Source organism: Ziziphus jujuba, chromosome 8 (genome assembly GCF_031755915.1).
Source record: "Ziziphus jujuba cultivar Dongzao chromosome 8, ASM3175591v1".
Classification (NCBI taxonomy): Eukaryota; Viridiplantae; Streptophyta; class Magnoliopsida; order Rosales; family Rhamnaceae; genus Ziziphus; species Ziziphus jujuba.
Genome location: NC_083386.1, coordinates 22800835 through 22821383, shown reverse-complemented (window position 1 = coordinate 22821383; position 20549 = coordinate 22800835). Strand labels below are relative to the sequence as shown.

Genomic DNA, 20549 nt, shown 5'->3' with positions numbered 1-20549 from the left:
TATTTTAACACTCCCCCTTAAACTTGATTTTGTTATGCCAATCAAACTTCTCAATTTGACAAAATCTTCCTACTTAAGAGGCTTGGTGAAGATATCGGCTACTTGATCGTGAGACTTCATGTACTCCAATTGTACATCCTTTTTGGTGATGCACTCTCTAATGTAATGATAATGCGTATCAATGTGCTTACTTTGATCATGAAAGACTAAGTTCTTGGCCAAAGCTATTGCTGACTTATTATCCACACAAATCTTGGTTGGTTTTTCTTGTGGATAATTTAACTCCTTTAACAAGTTTCGGAGCCAAATTGCATGGCAAACACATGAAGTAGGAGCTACATACTCTGCTTCACATGTTGAAAGAGGGACAATTAGCTGCTTCTTTTGACATCCATGTGAAGGCAATGTCTCCCATGTAGAACACGAAGCCACTTGTGCTTTTACGGCCATCCATATCTCCAACCCAATCATTATCGCCATATCCTACAAGCTTGTAATCATCAGAAATAGAGTAGTACATACCAAAGTTTGTTGTACCTTTAAGATAGCAAAGAATTCTTTTTACCGCCTTTAAATGAATTGTTGTTAGATTCTCCATGTATCGACTGATGACTCCAACTGCATAGAGAATATCCGGCCTTGTGCATGTCAAATACCATAAACCTCCAACCAAGCTCTTAAAGAGTGTTAGATCCACTCTTTCTCCTTCCTCGTGCTTTGATAGCTTGACTCCACTTTCCATTGGTGTGCTGACCAAATTAGAGTCATTCATCTTGAACTTCTTAAGCACCTCTTTAGCATAGCCTTCTTGAGTGATTAGGAAGCCTTTGTCTTCTTGTTTTACTTCAATGCCAAGGTAGTAAGGCATGAGCCCAATGTCGGTCATCTCGAACTCCTTCGTCATTTCTTTCTTAAACTTGTCGAACATGCTTGAATTGCTACCTATAAAGATCAGGTCATCTACATACAAGCACACAATCAAGATATCACCATTTTGGATTTTAATGTAGAGTGCATGCTCATATGGACACTTAATGAAATTTCTTTCTTGGAGGTGCTTGTCAATTCGATCATTCCATGCTTTTGGTGCTTGTTTCAACCCATAGAGTGCCTTCTCCTATCTTTAAAACCTTGTCTTCTTTTCCCTTGACTTTGAATCCTTGTGGTTGCTCAATGTAGACTTCTTCTTCAAGGACTCCATTTAGGAAGGCCGATTTCATATCCATTTGTTTTATCCTCCAATTATTTTGAGCTTTTAATGAAATAATTAGTCTAACAGTTTCTAGTCAAGCAAATACCTCATCATAGTCGATGCCAGCTCTTTGACTGTAGTCTTTTGCCACCAATCTTACCTTGTATCTTTCAACTTCTCCTTTGGCATTTTTCTTGGCTTTGTACACCCACTTCACACTGATCACCTTATGCCCTTTTGGAAGTGTAGCTAGCTCCCATGTGTCATTCTTTTTTATTGCCTTTATCTCTTCTTCCATAGCATTTTTCCAATTCTTGTTTTCCACTGCCTCTTGGAAGTTCATGGGCTCGCAATCGGCAAAGAGACAAAAAAAATAGTATCTTGATTTTCAGTTACCTCATAAAGTTCTTGTAAGCTCCTGAAGCGTGGAACTTTTTCACCTGAGCTTTTGTCATATTAAGAACTCGCAGTTGTTGAAGTTGATAGGGTAGTAGGCTCCTCTTTTACTTGCTCTATCCTTGGTTGTTCCATGCCATCTTCTTCAAAGTATGGAAAGAAGTTGTAGTCTTCTTCATGTAGTCTCCAATCCCACTCTCCTTCTTCATCGAATACGACATCTTGACTGATGATTGTCTTCCTAGTATTAGGATTGTCGAGCTTGTAACATTTGGAGTTGGTGTCATAACCAATGAAGATGTACTTCTCACTTTTGTCATCCAGCTTGCTTCTTTCTCATCAGGTACGTGTACAAGAGCTATACTTCCAAAGACTCTTAAATAGGAGATGCTAGGTTTCCTTCCATTCCATGCTTCTTGTGGTGTTTTTCCCAACACACTTCTTGTTGGGGATCAGTTGGATAGATAGACTGCACATGCAACCGCTTCCGCCCAAAAATCGTTTGGTAATCTTTTGTTTTTTAGCATACTCCTCACCATGTTGAGGATTGTCCTATTCTTCCTTTCTGCCATTCCATTCTATTGGAGGGATCTTGGCATCGTTAGAGGCCATCGAATTCCATGATCTTCATATTACTTTTGGAATTTGTTTGATGTGAACTCTCCTCCATGGTCGGATCTCATGGCTTTGATCACAAGGCCACTTTCCTTCTTAACGAGGGCTTTGAACTCCTTGAAATTCTCGAACACCTCAAATTTCTCCTTAAAAAAAATATATCCATTTTTTTCTTGAAAAATCATCAATGAAGAAAAGGAAATAGTTACTCTTACCAAGTGAGCTTGGCTTTATCGGACTGCACACATCCATATGTATGAGTTCCAGCGGCTTTTGAGCTATTGAGTTTGACTCCTTTGGAAAGCTTTTCTTGAATTTCTTCCCAAGTAGACATCCTTCGCATACTTGATTAGGATGATGAATGCAAGGTAATTCTCTTACCATTTTCTTCTTTTGCAACAGCTCTAGACCTCCAAAGTTGAGATGCCCGAATCGAAGATGCCAAAGCCAAGATTCGTCTTTGTAACACGCCTTGAGACATTTAGCAACATCGTTTTGAATGTTGAGTATGAACATTCTATTTCTTGACATCGGCACCTTAGCTATCAAGTTACTTCCATTGTCTCTTATAGAAAGGTTATTATTTCTAAGGCTATTATTTCTTAAGTGAATATCATAACCTTTCTCTAAGAGTTGCCCCGGGCTTAAGATATTGCTCTTCATATTTGGCACATAATAGACATTTGAAATGAATTGATACTCTTCATTCTTTAATCGATTAAGAATATTACCTTCGCCTTTTACTGCTATCTTGGATTCATCCCCAGTCGCTGCTCACAGATTCATCGAGCTCCATGAAGATGCTTCTTCTTCCACACATATGATTGCTACCTATATCTAGGTACCATCTGTTGTTTTTGCCTCTTTCATTGTCCTTGTAAGCCAGCAACAAAGTACCATCTTCTTCACTTTTTTCTTCAATATAGCTGGCTTTCTCTTCGACTCTATTATTGCTAGGAGTTCTACATTCGGAAGCGTAAGGACCAAACTTTTCACAGTTATAACACTTCATGTGTGACTTGTCATACCTTGATTTTGAATTGCCTCTCCCACGACCTCTTGTTGAGTTTCCTCCTTTTTGAAAGTTGTTGTGATCATCATTAGATCTCCAACCTTTTCCATGTCCTTGTCCACGACCTCGTCCTTGTTGGCTATGCTCATTGCGACTGCTTTCTTCTTCAGTTGGATCAACTCGAGTCTTGAGTATTTGCTCCATGATCCCTTCCTTCTTCTTTTTCTTCTCTTCATAGGCTTGCAACGAACCCAAAGTTGCTCCATTGTCATGGCTTCCAATTATTTTGTTTCTTCAATGATGGAGACAATATGTTCGAACTTTAAATCTAACGATCTAAGTATTTTCTCCATAATTTTTACATCGTCTAACTTTTCACCATTTCTCTTTATTTGATTAGTCACCATCAAGACTCTAGAGAAGTAGTCCGATATGGCTTCTCCCTCTTTCATATGCAAAGTTTCAAACTCAGCTCTTAAAGTTTGAAGACATACTTTCTTAACTGGATCAACTCCCTTATAAGAGGTTTGGAGCTTCTCCCATGCTTCTTTAGCCAATTTTGCTTCCGAATTCTTCTCAAAAGCATCATCATCTAGATAGATTAGATAGAAAGCTTTCTTGTCTCTCTTTCTTAAGTTTCTCAAACTATCTTTTTGAGTTTGAGATAGACTATCCTCATTCTTCGGCTTGGTATGACCTTTCTCCACTATCTCCCACATGTCTTGGGTGCCAAGGAGAGCCTTCATCTTGATGCTCCAATTGTCGTAGTTGCTCTAGTTGAGTATTGGGACTTAGAAGGGAACCATACCGCTATTCGCCATCTCTCTAGGAAGGATCTTCAAGCTCTGATACCAATTTGTTGAAAGGAAATTTTGTAGTCTGGAGGTAGAACTTGAAAATAGAGGATTTAAAGAAAGAGGCTACTTGTTTTATTTCTCACTTCTTGCTTTTTTGCATTATCCAAACTCAAAAACATTACCCCTATTTATACTAGTGGCACCTCCTAAACCATTGGTTAGGATTTTGTCAATTCTAATCTAGTGGTTACAAATGACTCTCTAAAATTTTCTACATAATTTACAAACCTCCCTACACATTCTAGACAACTCTATGGATTACTCTAGAATAAGCTTCTAGATGAGACTTCTCTAAAATATACTAGGCTCTTATTTAGACAAGATGTTTCTAGAAGTTGGGCTTTACTTGAACAACTAAGGCCAAATACTAATAACCCAAAATCAAATTTATATTTCAACAAGAGACTGATCTAAAAAATAAGTTGATGGAAAAATCTACTATTTTTATCTTGAAAAGACAAGAGGTAGGGAACTGTTGAATTGGTTAGAACTGAGATCAATTATTGACAAAGTTTGATTTGTACAAGGAAACTCCCCATGAAACTTATTGTGAGAAAGATTTAGATAACCTAACTGAAGAGAAAAGTTACAAAACCAAGTGAGAATGGTACCTGAAATTCCAATGTTGGATATTTGTAACTCTGACAAATTTCTTTGCCACCAAATCCAGTGAGGTAGTTGTTGGCCCAAATGCCAATCCTTCATGTACAACTTTTCAAGTTGAAAAGGAGGGAGCTAGTATGAACTTGTCTTCATCATCAATGAGTTTCCATATGCATAAAGTATATTTAGTCTTGTAAGATTAGTAAAGTGAACTTAAGATACCACATCTTCTAACAAATCACGAGATATATCCACACCTTCTAACAAATCACGAGATATATCCACACCTTCGAGATTTAGAAGTTGACCAAAATTTTCAAGAAGGCTTTCATTTAACTCATCCTGAAAAATATCAAAATATAGTAAGCTCCACAGTTTTCCCAGAAACTCTGTAAGTTGACCTGAGAGGTGGTTGTGGGCCAAATTTAACACCTCCAAAGCATCAATAGTGCAGCTAGAAAATCTTCTAAAAATTTCTGATGCTGCTCTGTTGAAATTGTTATAGGAAAGGATATGTTCCTTTAATTCGCAAAGGCTTCCCTATGAGTTTGGTAATTTCCTATCAATTTGATTATCTAGCAATCGAAGAATGTTAATGGATGATAGTTTCCAACGGCACTTGGAATATTACCCTTCAAATTTGTCCAAGAAAGATAAAGGTACTCAAGACCTTTAAAACCACATATCCATATTGGGATGATAGAATTGAATGGATTTCCTCACATGTCAAGAATTTTGAGATGAATCAAATTGGTAAGACCAGATGGAATTGGTCCTTTGAAAGAACTTAATTAGAGATTAAGGGATTCTAGATTGGTGAGACTGAATGGCCACATGGGCATCAAAGGGCCTAAGTTGTTCCTAGAAAGATCAAGGGTGACAAGTGATGATGTGGAGTTTATGACAGATAGAGGACAAAACTACTGGAGTTCACAACAAGACAAGTGTAACCCTTCCAAAGAAGGGAGCTTGTTTATCACTTGCAACCAATCAAGTGCTTTGCTAAGATCGATCCTTGTCATCTCCAGGTACTGTAGCTAAGATAGGCTAGGAATCCATTGAAGGTTCTCAACCTTCAAATCATAATCATTTTCAAAATATTGATAGCAGAGAGTTGAAAGGCATCATTCCTCCAAACCCAGAATATGAAAGGTTAAGATATATTAATCTTTGACGAGAACCAAAGAAGCTAGGAATTTGAATCCCTTGAAAATTGTTTCTACTTAGGTCCTATTGTTTGAGATGTTTCAATTCCAATAAAGAAGGATTAATCTTACCACCTAACCCATATCTCAAAAGATCATCATTCTCAAAATCGCAATTCAAGTATAAAGGACTAACATGGAGTTAATGGACATGACCAATTGAATTATCACAAGCAAACATCGGTCCAGTTGCAACAATCTCCATTGCCAATCCAATCGAAAAGGAAGTTCATGGGATCACTGAGATGTTCCTTAAATCTCAATAGAGCTTGCTTTTCACTGTCTTTGCAAAGCATATCAATGTTTCCATAGCAGAAACTTGAAGCGCTAATGATAGCAATTGCAATAAGCACAAAAACAAGGATGGTCGAATTCTCCATGAAGTCTACTAAGGAAAGAAATAGAATTTGTATATGTGAGCGAAGTAGTATAAGTAACTAAGGTTGATGTATAATGAATTTATGTTGATGCTAGATGATTCATTGCACAACTAATGGGATTCTATTAAGTAAAGACGACGGCTTTCCAAGTCACTGCAATGCTATGGTCAATGATGGTGTTCCTCATTAGTTGAGCCGTGACAAACTTTTCTTTGTTTTCTAGATGGGAGTGAATGATTAAAATATGTACTAGTACACCCAAGTTTAGAAAGCTTCAGTCATTTCCACTAATAAGCTTGGTTTGTAGAAAATGATGGTGTGTTTGTTTTTTTTCATTTATATCTTATTAGGTTTGGTTTTGTTAATTTGTTAACGAGTAATTAATTATCATTTTTCTTTGGAAGCGGGAGAAAAAGAAGCGGGGATTGAACCAATATACTATTGTGATCAACTTTACTTAATCCTTTATTCTATTAACTTAAATACATTAAAATATAATTGTGTTTAAGTCTAAAAAGATTAAGCTGGGTGTGTTTGTTTTTCATTTATATTTTAATAGATATAAGTGTGTCTAAGCCTAAATTAAGTCTTAAATGATTAAACATTGTTGTTTGTTTTTTTCTTTTAAGGTGTAGACATGAGTCATAAGTGTTAAGATCTTTTTTATTTATTTATTATTATTTTTTATTTTTTTTTGCTATTCAAAATGTCTATTTTCATAGTAAATGATTAAAAATAAATAACAATAATAATAATAATAATAATAATAATAATGCTTCTCATTTTTTTTCTTCCAATACTAATATTTTATCATTAGATCAAGATTAATATTTTTAAAATGCTTTTATTTTATTTTCTAAATAATTTTTCTATGCTAAATAATTTATAATTAGATAAAAAAAATACTTCTAAAATAATTTGTATTTTAGTTTTTGAACTACATATAATTTTTCCCTATCCTAAATACTTTATAAATAAAATAAAATATATTAATGAAAATATATCAATTACACAATTTTACTTTAATGTTCTTACAAGTTACAACTATATGAAGTTATCAATTTTATAGTAATGAATTAAACATCAAATAACCATACTAAAATTTCTGATTCAGCACTTTTAAGCATCTAATAACCATACTAAAATTTCTGATTCAGCACTTGAAAGAGTTCATTTGCAATTTGTTCTCGAAGTTGTTGCATAAACGCTTGATTTAAAGTTGCAAAAAGATTGTTTGCACTTGATGCTTGATTTTGTTCTGCATATTCATTTTCCACTTGAATATCTTCATCATCAAATCAAGAAAATAGTACATCGTTAAAAGTACATCAAGAAAATAGTACATCATTGGAGGGAATTGATCCATTTATTTTAACGCATTTGTTTTCTATCCAAAATTGAGGGGAAAATGAAGAAAATGAGGAGACTTTAAATGAATTTTCCAATATTCCAAATTTATCCATATTTTTATCATTTACTTGGCTTAGACATATGCATTGTGGATAATTTTGTAAACAATCCATTCTTGTTTCATTTTGATAAGTAAAGATTTACTCATATATGGGCACCTTATTAGAACTTAATTATTTATAAGAACTAAAACTTTTATGTTATTTTGAGGATTTCTAGTTTGAATACTTAAGTATTGAAAAGATCAAGTTCAAAAACATGACCGGTTATGTTATCGCACACGATACCAGTCCCGTTACAGCAGTCTCCTAATTCACCCCAGGTGGAAAGCCGATTCATATTATCCTTGAGATCTTTCTTCAACGCCAAAAGAACTTGCCTCTCATTTTCTTTCCAAAGAACATTCAAATTTCCATTGCAGATGATTTTGGCGCTTGAGGTTGTGGCTATGATTAGAAACATTAAAACAAAGCTGTTGGAATCCTCCGTTAAGCTTTAGAGGGAATATAATATTGACTATATTAAAGGAGGCTTGGTTAATTAATTAAGGGTATCTTGCTTGTGTGTATAAATATTGGTAAGCTTAATTAAGAGTCTTCTTTACAGGCTTTCTTTGAAAATTCATTCATAGAAAGTAGCTACCGTGTCATTAAAAAGCTGCGAGAAGCTGACTGTATAGCTGCGCTTCTACACCGAAAGTCGGACAGCTGTTCAACAAAGGCAGCCTGAGGTATTGGCTTTGTCTAAGAGCTAGCTAATTCAGATTTTCAAAATATCAGTTATAGCTCTTCAATCCTATGTGGCATAACAAAAAGGCAAATATATCTTTAAATTTTTTAAAGGTAAATAATGTTATAAATTAAAATTATCATCTACACTACATCCCTAATATCTTACAAATTTCAAAATAATAAATTTTACAATGTTGCAATTTGAAGTCATACTTTTGATTGATTGACTTATTGGATAACAAAAGGTAGAATATCCAATATATCAAATAAACTAGTTTCGGCACCTAAAAAATTTATCTTCTAAATTATATAACCACCCCACCAATTTTTTTTTTCTATTTTAAAACTATTAGCATATAATATTTTATTTTGTACAATTAATGCACACCCACATAAATTTAAGTTGTATACATATGTTTATATCTATATATATATATATATATATATATATATATATATATATATTAATGTAATATTATTACTTTACCATTAATTGTAATATTTTATTACATAGCTCACATATTTTATTTTTATTTTTCAAATGATTTATATATATATATATATTTGGGAAACTAAATTTGATAGTTAAATTATAATACACAATTATGATGTGTTAGAAACATATTCTCAATTTATGTTATTAATTGAATCACTTTTTTAACATTTGCCACATCTGCATAATTTTCCACGCAGAGATGAGAATGTTTTCTGCATATCCATAAAAATTGGACTGGACCCCAATTTTATATATATGTACATGTAATTCCATCTACTGCTGTGTACATTCAACATATTCTAACAGCGTGTTTTAGGTTTTTTTTTTATTTAAAAAAATAAATAAATAATAAATAAAACATATTCTAACAGCGGTGGAACTAGACCAAAAATATTCAAACTAAATTGAAAGACTCATTTCCCCTGAGGTGCCAGCTTTACCTGCATCTTGATCCTGCCAGGAACCTCGCCATTGCTTATCATACAATGAAGCTTCGATTTCTGGAAAATATTTTCTCTAATTTGGAAAACTAACATTCATTTGTAATTAATAGTTTGTAGAGATTGTCCATATATATATATATATATATGTCAGAAAATCATGGTGAATATTAGGAGTTAAATGGAGAACAAAGTTACTGACAGTGTGTAATATCATTTATTGGTGAAATAATGGAAATATCAAATATACATATAAAATGAGGAAACAAAAAGCACAACAACAAAGTTTTCAAACTTCAAGAATAATGCTACAAAGTTCAATAATAATGATTTACCCAAAAAAAAAAAAGTTCGACAATGATGCTACTTAAAAGACAAGAAAAGTAACAATTGCTACTTCGCTAGAAGTTTTCTACAATAATGCTATAAAGCTTAAGAACAGCGATATCCAATAGTCGATGACAGACAATGCTCCAGGGCATGTTGAAGAGCAATGAACCCAGCACAGTCCAAAAGCCGATCGCAAATCCCAGCCCCAAGCTCAAGTGGAAGCCACTCTGTTCTAGTGAATTACCTTCTCTGTCTTGTTCTTCAACTTCAAGCGGCATTGCATGGCTTTCAGAGCAGTTTCTTACAAGTGAAGGTCCAAAAAGTTGATTGCCAATGAAGATGGACTTGTCCAAGCTTTGCAGCTAAGTGCCGACAGGAATGAGTCCGGTTAAGTTATTGTATGACAAATTCAAGTGAGTCGGAGCCACACTTGGGCCTGAGGTGGCCATGGCCCTCCGACCCTTTGCATTCTATTTTTTTTGCCATATATATTTTTATTATATTTTAGATTTAATTTCGTACTTTACCTAATTTGGCTCCCTATATTTTATTAACGTTATTTATCAATTAAATATTATTATATAGAATTTGTAATTATCTTTTATCATTAAAACAATTGAAATAATGAATTAGTTGTATAAATAATATAAATTGGTTTGTTATTTGAATATAAATGACTAATCATGTATGCTATAATCTCTTATCCTAAACTAAATAATTTTTATAGAATATTCAAAAATGAGTGTATTACCATCAAATTGACGAATAAAAAACTTTGCTTCTTTGCATTTGATTGCTAAGAACTAGACCTTCTATATAGGTTTTATGGTCCCTTTCTCTTCCAACATTTTTATTTATATTAAATAAATTTAAGTAATTTAATCTATGCTTATTGCATTTATTTTTTTTGAAAAAATAAACACGTATATGAAATAAATGTGTATGTTTATTTATTTTTTAAAGTAGTTTGACTATAAATATTACATTTTTATGAACAGTAATTTAACTTCCAGCCCCTCCACCCTTAATATTATTACTGGCTCCCCTGCAAGCGACTCAAAAATGAGAAATTGGCAATGCTTGGAAGTAGTTGACCAGAGAGTTGGTTTCTTGACAAATCCAGAGATTCGAACATTTCCATATCACCTATCTTTCAAGGAATCTGACCAACCAAATGATTCATTGACAAGTTCAATGATTGCAATCGAAAGAGGCTGGTTAGTTCCTTTGGTTTCTTTCTAAGAAAAGTATAGATCGGGTAATGTGTAATGTTGAATCGTATTTTTATCGTGTCATGTTTGCATAAAATTTAGTTAACTCAAACATAACCTATTAAATTTTTGTATGGAAATAAATAAATTCAAATTTATTTGTTAAATTGTCATATAATCCATCATCTAATCCGTTAGTATATTAAGAATATATATATATATATATATATTTGAAAATTTAAATTTAATTTAGCTTTCAAATAATAAAATGATATTTTTTTAAGAAAAAATCTTATAAGTAGACTTGTTTGTTTTTTAGATTTTTAAAAAAATTAAACTAAAAAAGAATAAATCAATACATATTTAAAAATAAATTAAGTATTTTTGATATTATAAAACTTATATAATTATAAAAATATTACTTTTTAATTGATCTAATGGGTTTATTGGATGTTATCGTATTTTATTATTTAAAATATATTAATTTATTAGATCTTATTAGATGAAACTGATATAAACTCTATATGAATTGGTTATCCAAATTCATAAATTATTATGTAGATTCATATCATGTTATCTTGTCGTATAACATTTTGTCCGACCCAGAAAATTGTTGTCTCATAGGTCCAAGTTTACAACCAATTTAAGTAGCTTGCTATATTCAAACTGCCTTCCTTTTGACATCAGCAGGGCATTCTCTAGGAATTGCCAATCACCATGAGCTAACATACACGCAATCGGGTCACTTGAATTTTCCAAGGTGGCCATGGCAGTGAAATTGCCAAAGCATCTTGGTACTTCTCCTGTGAGCTTGTTACATGAAGTGACAAATATCCGAAGTAATTTAAGACCGCAAACGCAAAGTTCAGGAGGAATATCACAACGAAGGTTATTTCAACCAAGATTAAGAACAGACAAGTTTGAAAAACCCGTAAAGAAAACCCATTCAATGTTGTAACATTCAGCCCAATTACCATTGAAATCCAGTCAGCCCGAGAGGTTCTGTTTTTTTGTATCAACCCAATGGACCAATTTGATTATAGCCCAATATAAGTTTTCGGCCTATCCTTCAAATCAATATATTATATCCCTTTTACTAAAAAAAAAAAAAAAAAAAATTCTATCATAAAGTTGCAAAATAAAAAATAAATAAATAAATAAATATCCGTCTATCATATAATATGTATATTCAAAATATTCCAAGAATTAATGGAGGAGCTCACCACATCATAATAAATGGAAAATCAACTAAATTTCGTGTCCTGTTTTGTTTTCTGCATATCAATAAAAATTAGGACTGGATCCCAATTTATATATATATATATATATATATATATATATATATATATATGTAATTCCATCTATTGCTGTGTACAATCAACATATTTTAACAGCAGAGGAACTAGACCCAAAAAAAGTCAAACTAAATTGAAAGACTCGTTTCCCCTGAGGTGCCAACTTTACCTGCATCTTGATTCTGCCTGGAACCTTGCCATTGCTTATCATACAATGAAGCTTCAATTTCTGGAAAATATTTCTTCCAATTTTGCAAACTAATATTCATTTGTAATTAATAGTTTTTAGAGATTATCCATATATATATATATATATATCAGAAAATCATGGTGGATATTAGGAGTTAAATTGAAAACAAAGTTACTGACTGTGTGTAATACCATTTATTGGCGAACTAATGGAATATCAAATATACACATAAAATGAGAAAAAAAAAAAAAAAAAAAAACAACAACAACAACAACAACAAAAACTAAGTATTCAAAAGTTCAACAATAATGCTACTTAAAAGACAGGAAAAATAATGATTGCTACTTAGGCTAAAAGTATTCAACAATAATGCGATAAAGATTAAGAACAGCTTAAAAACTCTTTTAGTGCATTTTAAACTATCATTTTTTTTTTTTTTATAATCACTTCCACATAATTAAAGTTAACAGCATAAAAAATATGGATGGAATATACCTATATGCAAGTCATATGACTTTAGATAAAGGGTATGATTGTACAAGAGCTACTAAACAAATAAAAAATAGTGTGTTTTGACTAAAATATAGTAATAGATATTATGAGTTTCGATTACTTTACAATTTTATTCATTTTTGTCCATAATTTTTTTTTCCAAAATACCTTTTTATTATGAGGCATGTGACTTGCACATGGGGTCTATTTCATTTATATTTTGGATGGTGTTACCACTTATAGCAAAGTGATAGAAAATAATAATTTAGAGTGCAATAATTTTTAAAGTTTAAGAGAGAAAATGAAAAGCAATGCATAAAGGTGCAAAGTGTAATTCATTTTTTTATTTATGTTTAAAAAAATTTTATATACAATTTTTAACAGGATTAATATCATTTAGATATAAATAATAATGAATGTCGTTACTCATGTGATGTAGCATAGCCAAAATTACATGTAGGTTTTGTGTACAATGGGGGCTGTGCCGCCCAAATATGGATGCTTGTTGGTAACTGTCTAAGAAAATAAATAAATAAGTGGGGGAAAACTTTCATATTTTAATTATTATTATTATTATTTGAAAAACAGAGGCTGTATACGGATTTTGAATTGACATACAGAAATTCCATTGTTGTTGCAACATTCAGCCCAATTACCATTTTTATCCACTCAACCTGAGAGGTTTTCGACTTCCATTAATCAACCCCATGGGCCAATCTAATAACAGCCCAATATAAGTTTTTGTCATGTCCTTTAGGTTATACCATCATATCACTTTTACCCAAAAAAAAAAAAAAAAATCTATTATATCATATCGTTGCAAAATAAAAAATAAAAATAAAAATAAAAATCCGTCTATCATATAATATGTATATCCAAAATATTCCAACAATTAATGGAGGAATTCACCACATCATAATACATGGAAGATCTAATAAATTTTGCGTCCTGTTTGGTTTGAGCGGCCAGCACCTTAATCTTGATCCTGCCATGCCATTGTTTATCATACAAAGTAGCTTCATCTGCTAGCTTTTTAAGGTTACAAAAAAATCTTGGTTTTTCTTAAACACAATCATACCAGTGACAGTCACAACAAACAGCCCTGCTTTGCATATGAAATTACCACTCTGTCCAACAACATCGAGCCCTGTCAAAGCATCTATGATATACGCCATGAAAAACCCCACCATTGCAGCTCGACCTACTCATTTATAGAGATAGAATACATATATAATCTATTGCTAAAACTAATTATAGTGTAAAATTAATTGTCAAAGAGGTTGAGAGTTTCGAAATGTAAGCCATTAAGCAGCTCTGCCTCTGGGAGATAGGACCTCAACAGCCATGCCCACCATGGTATCATGAAGCTCCTGAACACTACAGGTTCTTCATTTGAGGATGCTTCAGGATGTACTTGAAGAAACTTTCTTCGTCTTGCTTCTGCAATATATGCATATGTATATACACCAACAGACAATATATAAATCATTAGTGGGTCATTATTTGTTCCTGAAATTGTCAAACTTCAACCTTTCTATGCCAATACAGATGCCAAGAGGAGAGAAGATTAAAACGGCTAATGAGCAGAAGATTTTTTTTTTTTTATAAATCTCAGTGAATGACCATATATAAAGAGAACCTGCAACAATGACACTATCCCAGTCTATCTTTCCATTCTTAACGAACATATTTAGATGCCATATACCGTTCTTCCATCGCTCGTCCGTAAAACAATGATAATAACTAAAGCAGAGAATAAATCACACAAGACAGAAAAATATATAATATTGAAAGATACTTTTTTATTTAAAGTGCAGTACTTATATAGGCATTACATCTAACAAACTCAACCAAAATAAAAGCAACTATTACATAAAAATATGACCAATATCCTGTAGTAACAATATTCCTAAAGACTAGACATTACCCAACAGAAATGAACATGTACTCAACAATAAACAAACTTCCTAAATACCAGGTCAACATAAATTTCCAACAATCTCTCCCTTAAATTGATGTTCTAAACATTTAATTTAATAACTTAAGTTACATTTTCCATATTACAAACCCCAAGCAGCTTCCTTAGCCTAAAAAAAGTTACTGAATTGAGAGGTTTAGTAAAAATATCTGCAACCTGGTCTTCACTTCTGCAATATTCAAGCTCAATTACCTCATCTTTTATAAGATCTCTCAGAAAATAATATCTCACATCAATATGCTTGCACCTTCCATGTAGAACAGGATTCTTAGACAGCTTGATAGTTGAACTGTTATCACAATAGATTTGTGTAGGACCTTCTTGCTTGAACTTCAGTTCTTCAAGAAGTCTTCTTAGCCAAAGAACTTGACAAGCACAACATGATGCAGCTACAAATTCAGCTTCAGTTGTTGATAATGTCACTAGTGGTTGCTTTTTTGATAACCATGAAACTGCAGCTGATCCCATCATAAACACATATCCAGATGTGCTCTTTCGGTCATCTAAATCTCCTGCATAATCACTATTAGTAAAGCCATATAAATCTGATTTTTCTCCCATCTTATAGAAAAGCCCAAAATCCATGATACCTCGCAAGTACCGAAAAATTCTTTTTGCAGCCAAAAGATGTATCTGTTTTGTATTTTCCATATACCTGCTGATGAGACTTACTGAATGCATTATATCAGGTCTTGCTGCTGTCAAATACATTAAACTTCCAACTATTTGCTTATAAAATGTACTATCAACCATTTTGCCTCCTGAATCCTTTATAAGCTTCAAACCTTTCTCCATTGGAGTAGTGACAGAGTTGCAATCCTTCATGTCAAACCTGTCTAAAATTTCTTGGACATATTTCTTTTGAGAAATAAAGATACCAGCAGGAGATTGCACTACTTCAATGCCCAAAAAATAATGCATCAAACCAAGATCAGTCATATCAAATTCCAACATCATAGACTCCTTAAATTTTTCAAACATGGCTCTATCATTTACGGTATAAATCAGATCATCCACATATAAATATACCATAATTATCTTCCCATCAACTCCAATTTTAGTATAAAGAGTATGTTCATATGGACACCTTTGAAAACCTTTGTTTATAAAATAAGCATCTATACAACTATACCAAGCTCTAGGTGCTTGTTTTAGTCCATAAAGAGCCTTTTTCAATTTGTAAACTTTATGCTCACTACCAATTTGCACATAACCAGTAGGTTGATCAATAAATACCTGTTCTTGCAAATCTCCATGTAAGAATGTTGACTTCACATCTAGTTGATAGATAGGCCATGAATTTTGTGCTGCCAATGCAATCACCAATCTGATTGTATCATGCCTTGCAACAGAAGCAAAAACCTCTTGTTAATCCACACCATATTCCTGCTTATAGCCTTTAGCTACTAGACGTGCCTTGTACTTGTCAACTTCACCATTCTCCTTTAGCTTGGTCTTATAAACCCATTTAACACCGATTGTTTTCTGCCCCTTTGGAAGATCTGTCAATTCCCAGGTATTATTCCTTTCAATAGATGCAATTTTTTCATCCCTTGCCTTTTGCCACTTAACTTCTTTTACAGTATCATCAAACCTTGTAGGATCACAATCAGAAAACAAAGCTAGATGAGTAAGAATATCTTCAGAATCAACAATTCCAGTTACCTCATAGTTGGTCATCCAAGCTGGCCTTTTTCTATGACGTTGAGGACGAGAACCAGCTGCTACATCAAGTTGAGTGGCTGCTGTCACTTGATTTCTTTGAGGAATATCTGGAATGTTTTGAATTTCTGCAGAAACTTCCAAAGTTGCTTATTGACCTTTGTCACCTTCATCTTCACTGTCAAAATTTACTGGAATTTACCGTATTGTCAATATTATTCCAAGACCAGATTTTTTCTTCATCAAAGACCACATCACGACTTATAATAATTTTGCTTGGTAATAGGATTGTACAACTTGTAAGCTTTTGACTGATCACAAACACCAAGAAAAATACACTTTTCACTCTTTGCATCCATTATTTTCCTTTTCTCGTCAGGAATATGAGCATATACTATGCATCCAAAGATTCAAAAGTGACTAACCGTTGGTCTACATCCTTTCCAAGCTTCCTCAGGGGTCATATTTTGAACTGCTAGAGTGGGGCTTCTATTCAAAATATGAATGATCCATTTAACTTCTTTAGGCCAGAAGCTCTTGGGAAGGTCACTTCTCCTCATAAGACTTCATACCATGTTTAGAATTGTACGATTTTTCCTCTCGCATACTCCATTTTGTTGAAGTGTATATGCTGCAGTAAGCTGTCTTCTGATTCCATGCTCTTCACAAAAATAATTAAATTCTTGTGAATTAAACTCTCCTCCACGATCTGTGTGAAAGACTTTTAATGGGCTTCTAGCATCTTTCTCATCAAATGCCTTGAAATGCTTAAAGGTAGCAAATGCTTCAAATTTTTCCTGTAAAAAATAACCCAGTATTTTCGACTAAAATCATCAATGAATGTTATGAAATAACGTTTACCTCCATTTGATGTTGGTCTTAAAGGGCCACAAAGATCAGAATGAACTAGTTCCAACGGCTTCTTAGCTCTCCAAGATTGTCCTTTTGGAAAACTATCACGGTGTTGTTTGCTAACAGCACAATCTTCACAAACTTCTGTAGGTGAATCAAATTGTGGAAGACCATCAACTATCTTCTTCTGTTGTAAAGTCCTCAACCCACTAAAGTTTAGGTGCCCATATCGTAAGTGCCATAACCATGCTTCATCTTTTACACTTGCAGAGAAATTAGAATGTGTTGTCTTGTGAAGATACAATGGGAACATTCGATTTGCGGTCATTCTAACTTGGGCAATTAAACCCAAATTGTCATCTTGAATTCGACAAACACCATCCTTGATAGAGATCTCATATCCCTTTTCTTGAAGCTGCCCAACACTAAGCAAGTTAGATTTCAAATCAGGAACATATAGAACATCTGGAATAGAAAGTGTAGAATTTCTCTTGGTTTGGATAAAAACTCTTCCTTTACCCATAACAGATACTGTAGAGTTATCACCAAACTTTACAGTATTCCTAAAAGATTCATCCAAATCAGAAAATGCAAATTTAACTCCACATATATGGTTGCTGCAACCAGTATCTAAATACCATAAATTCTCATTAGTTTCTTCTTGAATGTGAGACACCATAAGAAGAGAAATCTCTTCTTCCTTTTCTGCAAAATTGGACCTTTCACTACGTTTACCACGATCTATGATTAAAGTAGTACGACATTCTGAACGATAATGTCCATACCTGTGGCAGTGGAAACATTCAATTTTTGATTTGTCTACATACTTGGATTTAGGCCTAGCTGAATTTTAACCATCACGACCCTTTCCATTTCCTTGAGAGTCAGCTACCTTATTTTCTCCTGATTTGTGATGCTTGCTCTTTCCTTTTGAGCCACCTTTATCATGCCAGACACCTTTTGTTTCTGACTGTAACACTTGCTCCTCTTGATCCTGCTTACTTAATTTTTGCTCATGCACCAGCAAAGAACTTTGCAATTCATCAATTGACAATGTATCAATATCTTTAGATTCCTCAATTGAACAAATGACAAAATTGAATTTTACCGTCATTGATCGAAGAATCTTTTCAACTATAGTGATATCCTCCAGCTTCTCTCCATGAATCTGCATCTTGTTTGCGATTGCCATCGTCCTTGAGAAATACTCTGAAACTGACTCTCCTGACTTCATTTTTAAGTTCTCGAATTCAGCACGGAGGGCTTAAAGTTGCACTCTCTTTGCCCTTGCTGTCCCCTGACACTTCTTCTTCATGGAATCCCAAATCTATTTGGAGGTGTCTTTGTTTAGAATTGTCTCCAAGATTGAACGATCAATAGCTTGGAATAAATAATTCTTTGCCTTGAGATCTTTCAACTCTACTTTCTGTGCATCTGTCCACACAATGCCAGCTACTGGTTCTGCAATCCCTTCACTAACAACCTGCCAATACTCTTTGGACCTTAGGAAATTCTCCATTAACATGCTCCAATGGTCATAATGACCATCAAAGCGAGGTATTGCAGGTTGCACAAAGTTCTCAGATGCCATGAATAAATTGCTGCTGCAACAAAGAAATTAGAGTAGAAAAAAGATGCAATTCTTTCTATCTCACTTCTTTCCCTCAACCAGGCTCTGATACCACTGATAATAACTAAAGCAGAGAATAAATCACACAAGACAGAAAAATATATAACATTGAAAGATACTCTTTTATTTAAAGTGTAGTACTTATATAGACATTATATCTAACAAACTCAACCAAAATAAAAGCAATTATTACATAAAAATAGGACCACTATCCTGCAGTAACAATATTCCTAAAGACTAGTTAAAGACTAGACATTACCCAATAGAAATGAACATGTACTCAACAATAAACAAACTTCCTAAATACTAGGTCAACATAAATTTCCAACAGACAGTTCTGTATCTGAATCTGGCTTAGATCTATTCTCTGCAGCTTCATCATGTCTACAATTTGTATGGTAGACTTATCTTGTTCAGCTGTTTTGAAATTTATTTGGCTTTCAACATCCAAATTTACAACATGGGTTGCCTGTTTTGTGCCCAAAGATCGAATAGCAATGGATTGGGGTTGTTTTCTTATATTAACAAGATTATTTGAGGTGCTCAGTGTTTGTAGTGAAGCAGAAATGGCAATGGAAGCCATCCTTATTTCTAAAACCTTTCTTTCTCTATGTTTGTTCCTTTTTATTTCGTTTTTGATATCTTCCGTGTAGAAAGAGCTTACAGACAGTGAAGTTATGGGCAACGTTTTTCTCTATGTTTGAAAAGCTTATCTTCCCCTGTTGTCTTGTCAATGAAGTTATGGGCAACCTTTTTCATATATTATTTGCCTGGATGCTCCTTTACATGTCATCCAACTACCTATTATTGCTTTTCATTCGTTCTGCTAATCTTTTTCAATATTATGCTTTATGTCCCTTACAAAAATCATTAAGGAGCTTAATTGTGCAAAACCAAGTATAGTTTCATAAATACAAGTAATTATTGGTTGTTTTTAGTTGGACTAGGAAGTTTTATTAACCATAAAAGAATTTTGGTAAAAGACAGGTTAACCTTGAAACTTGATCAATTTTATCGGGTACTTTGCACCAGTAAAAGTATACAAGTGAAAAAGCTGGTTCAATATGAATGTCAAAAAAAAAAAAAAAATCAGATTGTATGTCTTTCCCCAAACCCTGCATATAAGAAATCAAATTCTTTTACAAATTGACCCTCGAATGAATCAATATTCATCTATAATAATGACACAGCTGATAGCATTTTGGAACAAGATAAAGTTTCTTCAAGCTGTTATGACCAGAGAAGATTGTAAATGCAACATACACATTCCTTATGCTTCAAAATCCCCCAAGAGAAAAACAAACTACATGGCTTACCTCCATTGTAAAAGCAACAATTCTTGCAACATGTTCTTGAAATGCATGTACAATAATCTAACAAATTGTGTAAGTTGATGGCCAATTTAATTATAGCACCGTATAAGATTCTCTTCTATTCAAATCCATCCATCATATATTTCAAAAATATTCCAACAATATGGGGAGGTAGACATCATAAAGGCAATAGTACTAGTACCTGCATCTTGATCCTGCCAGGAAGCTTGCCAATGATTATCATACAAAGTAGCTTCTT

At 33.3% G+C, this 20549-nt stretch overlaps 1 protein-coding gene and 1 pseudogene across 1 annotated transcript; both read right to left on the bottom strand.

The window, feature by feature from the left end:
* Positions 1–2960: 2960 nt before the first annotated feature.
* On the bottom strand, positions 2961–3961 carry LOC125421576 (uncharacterized). Its single transcript, XM_060819857.1, has 2 exons — positions 3549–3961; positions 2961–3507 (listed from the first exon to the last, which is right to left on the bottom strand). Exons 1-2 carry the CDS (start codon positions 3959–3961, stop codon positions 2961–2963), a joined length of 960 nt encoding a protein of 319 aa, XP_060675840.1.
* Positions 3962–5466: 1505 nt separating this feature from the next.
* LOC132805085 (receptor-like protein EIX1) lies at positions 5467–6260 on the bottom strand (annotated as a pseudogene).
* Between the last annotated feature and the right edge of the window lie 14289 nt (positions 6261–20549).

Excerpts from the sequence above, each read along its gene's own strand:
- LOC125421576 (XM_060819857.1), bottom strand. The coding sequence starts at position 3,961 with ATGAAGGCTCTCCTTGGCACCCAAGACATGTGGGAGATAGTGGAGAAA. Across the intron at positions 3,508-3,548 it reads ATGGAGAAAATACTTAGATC|AAACAAAATAATTGGAAGCC; the intron begins GTTAGATTTAAA and ends CCATCATTGAAG.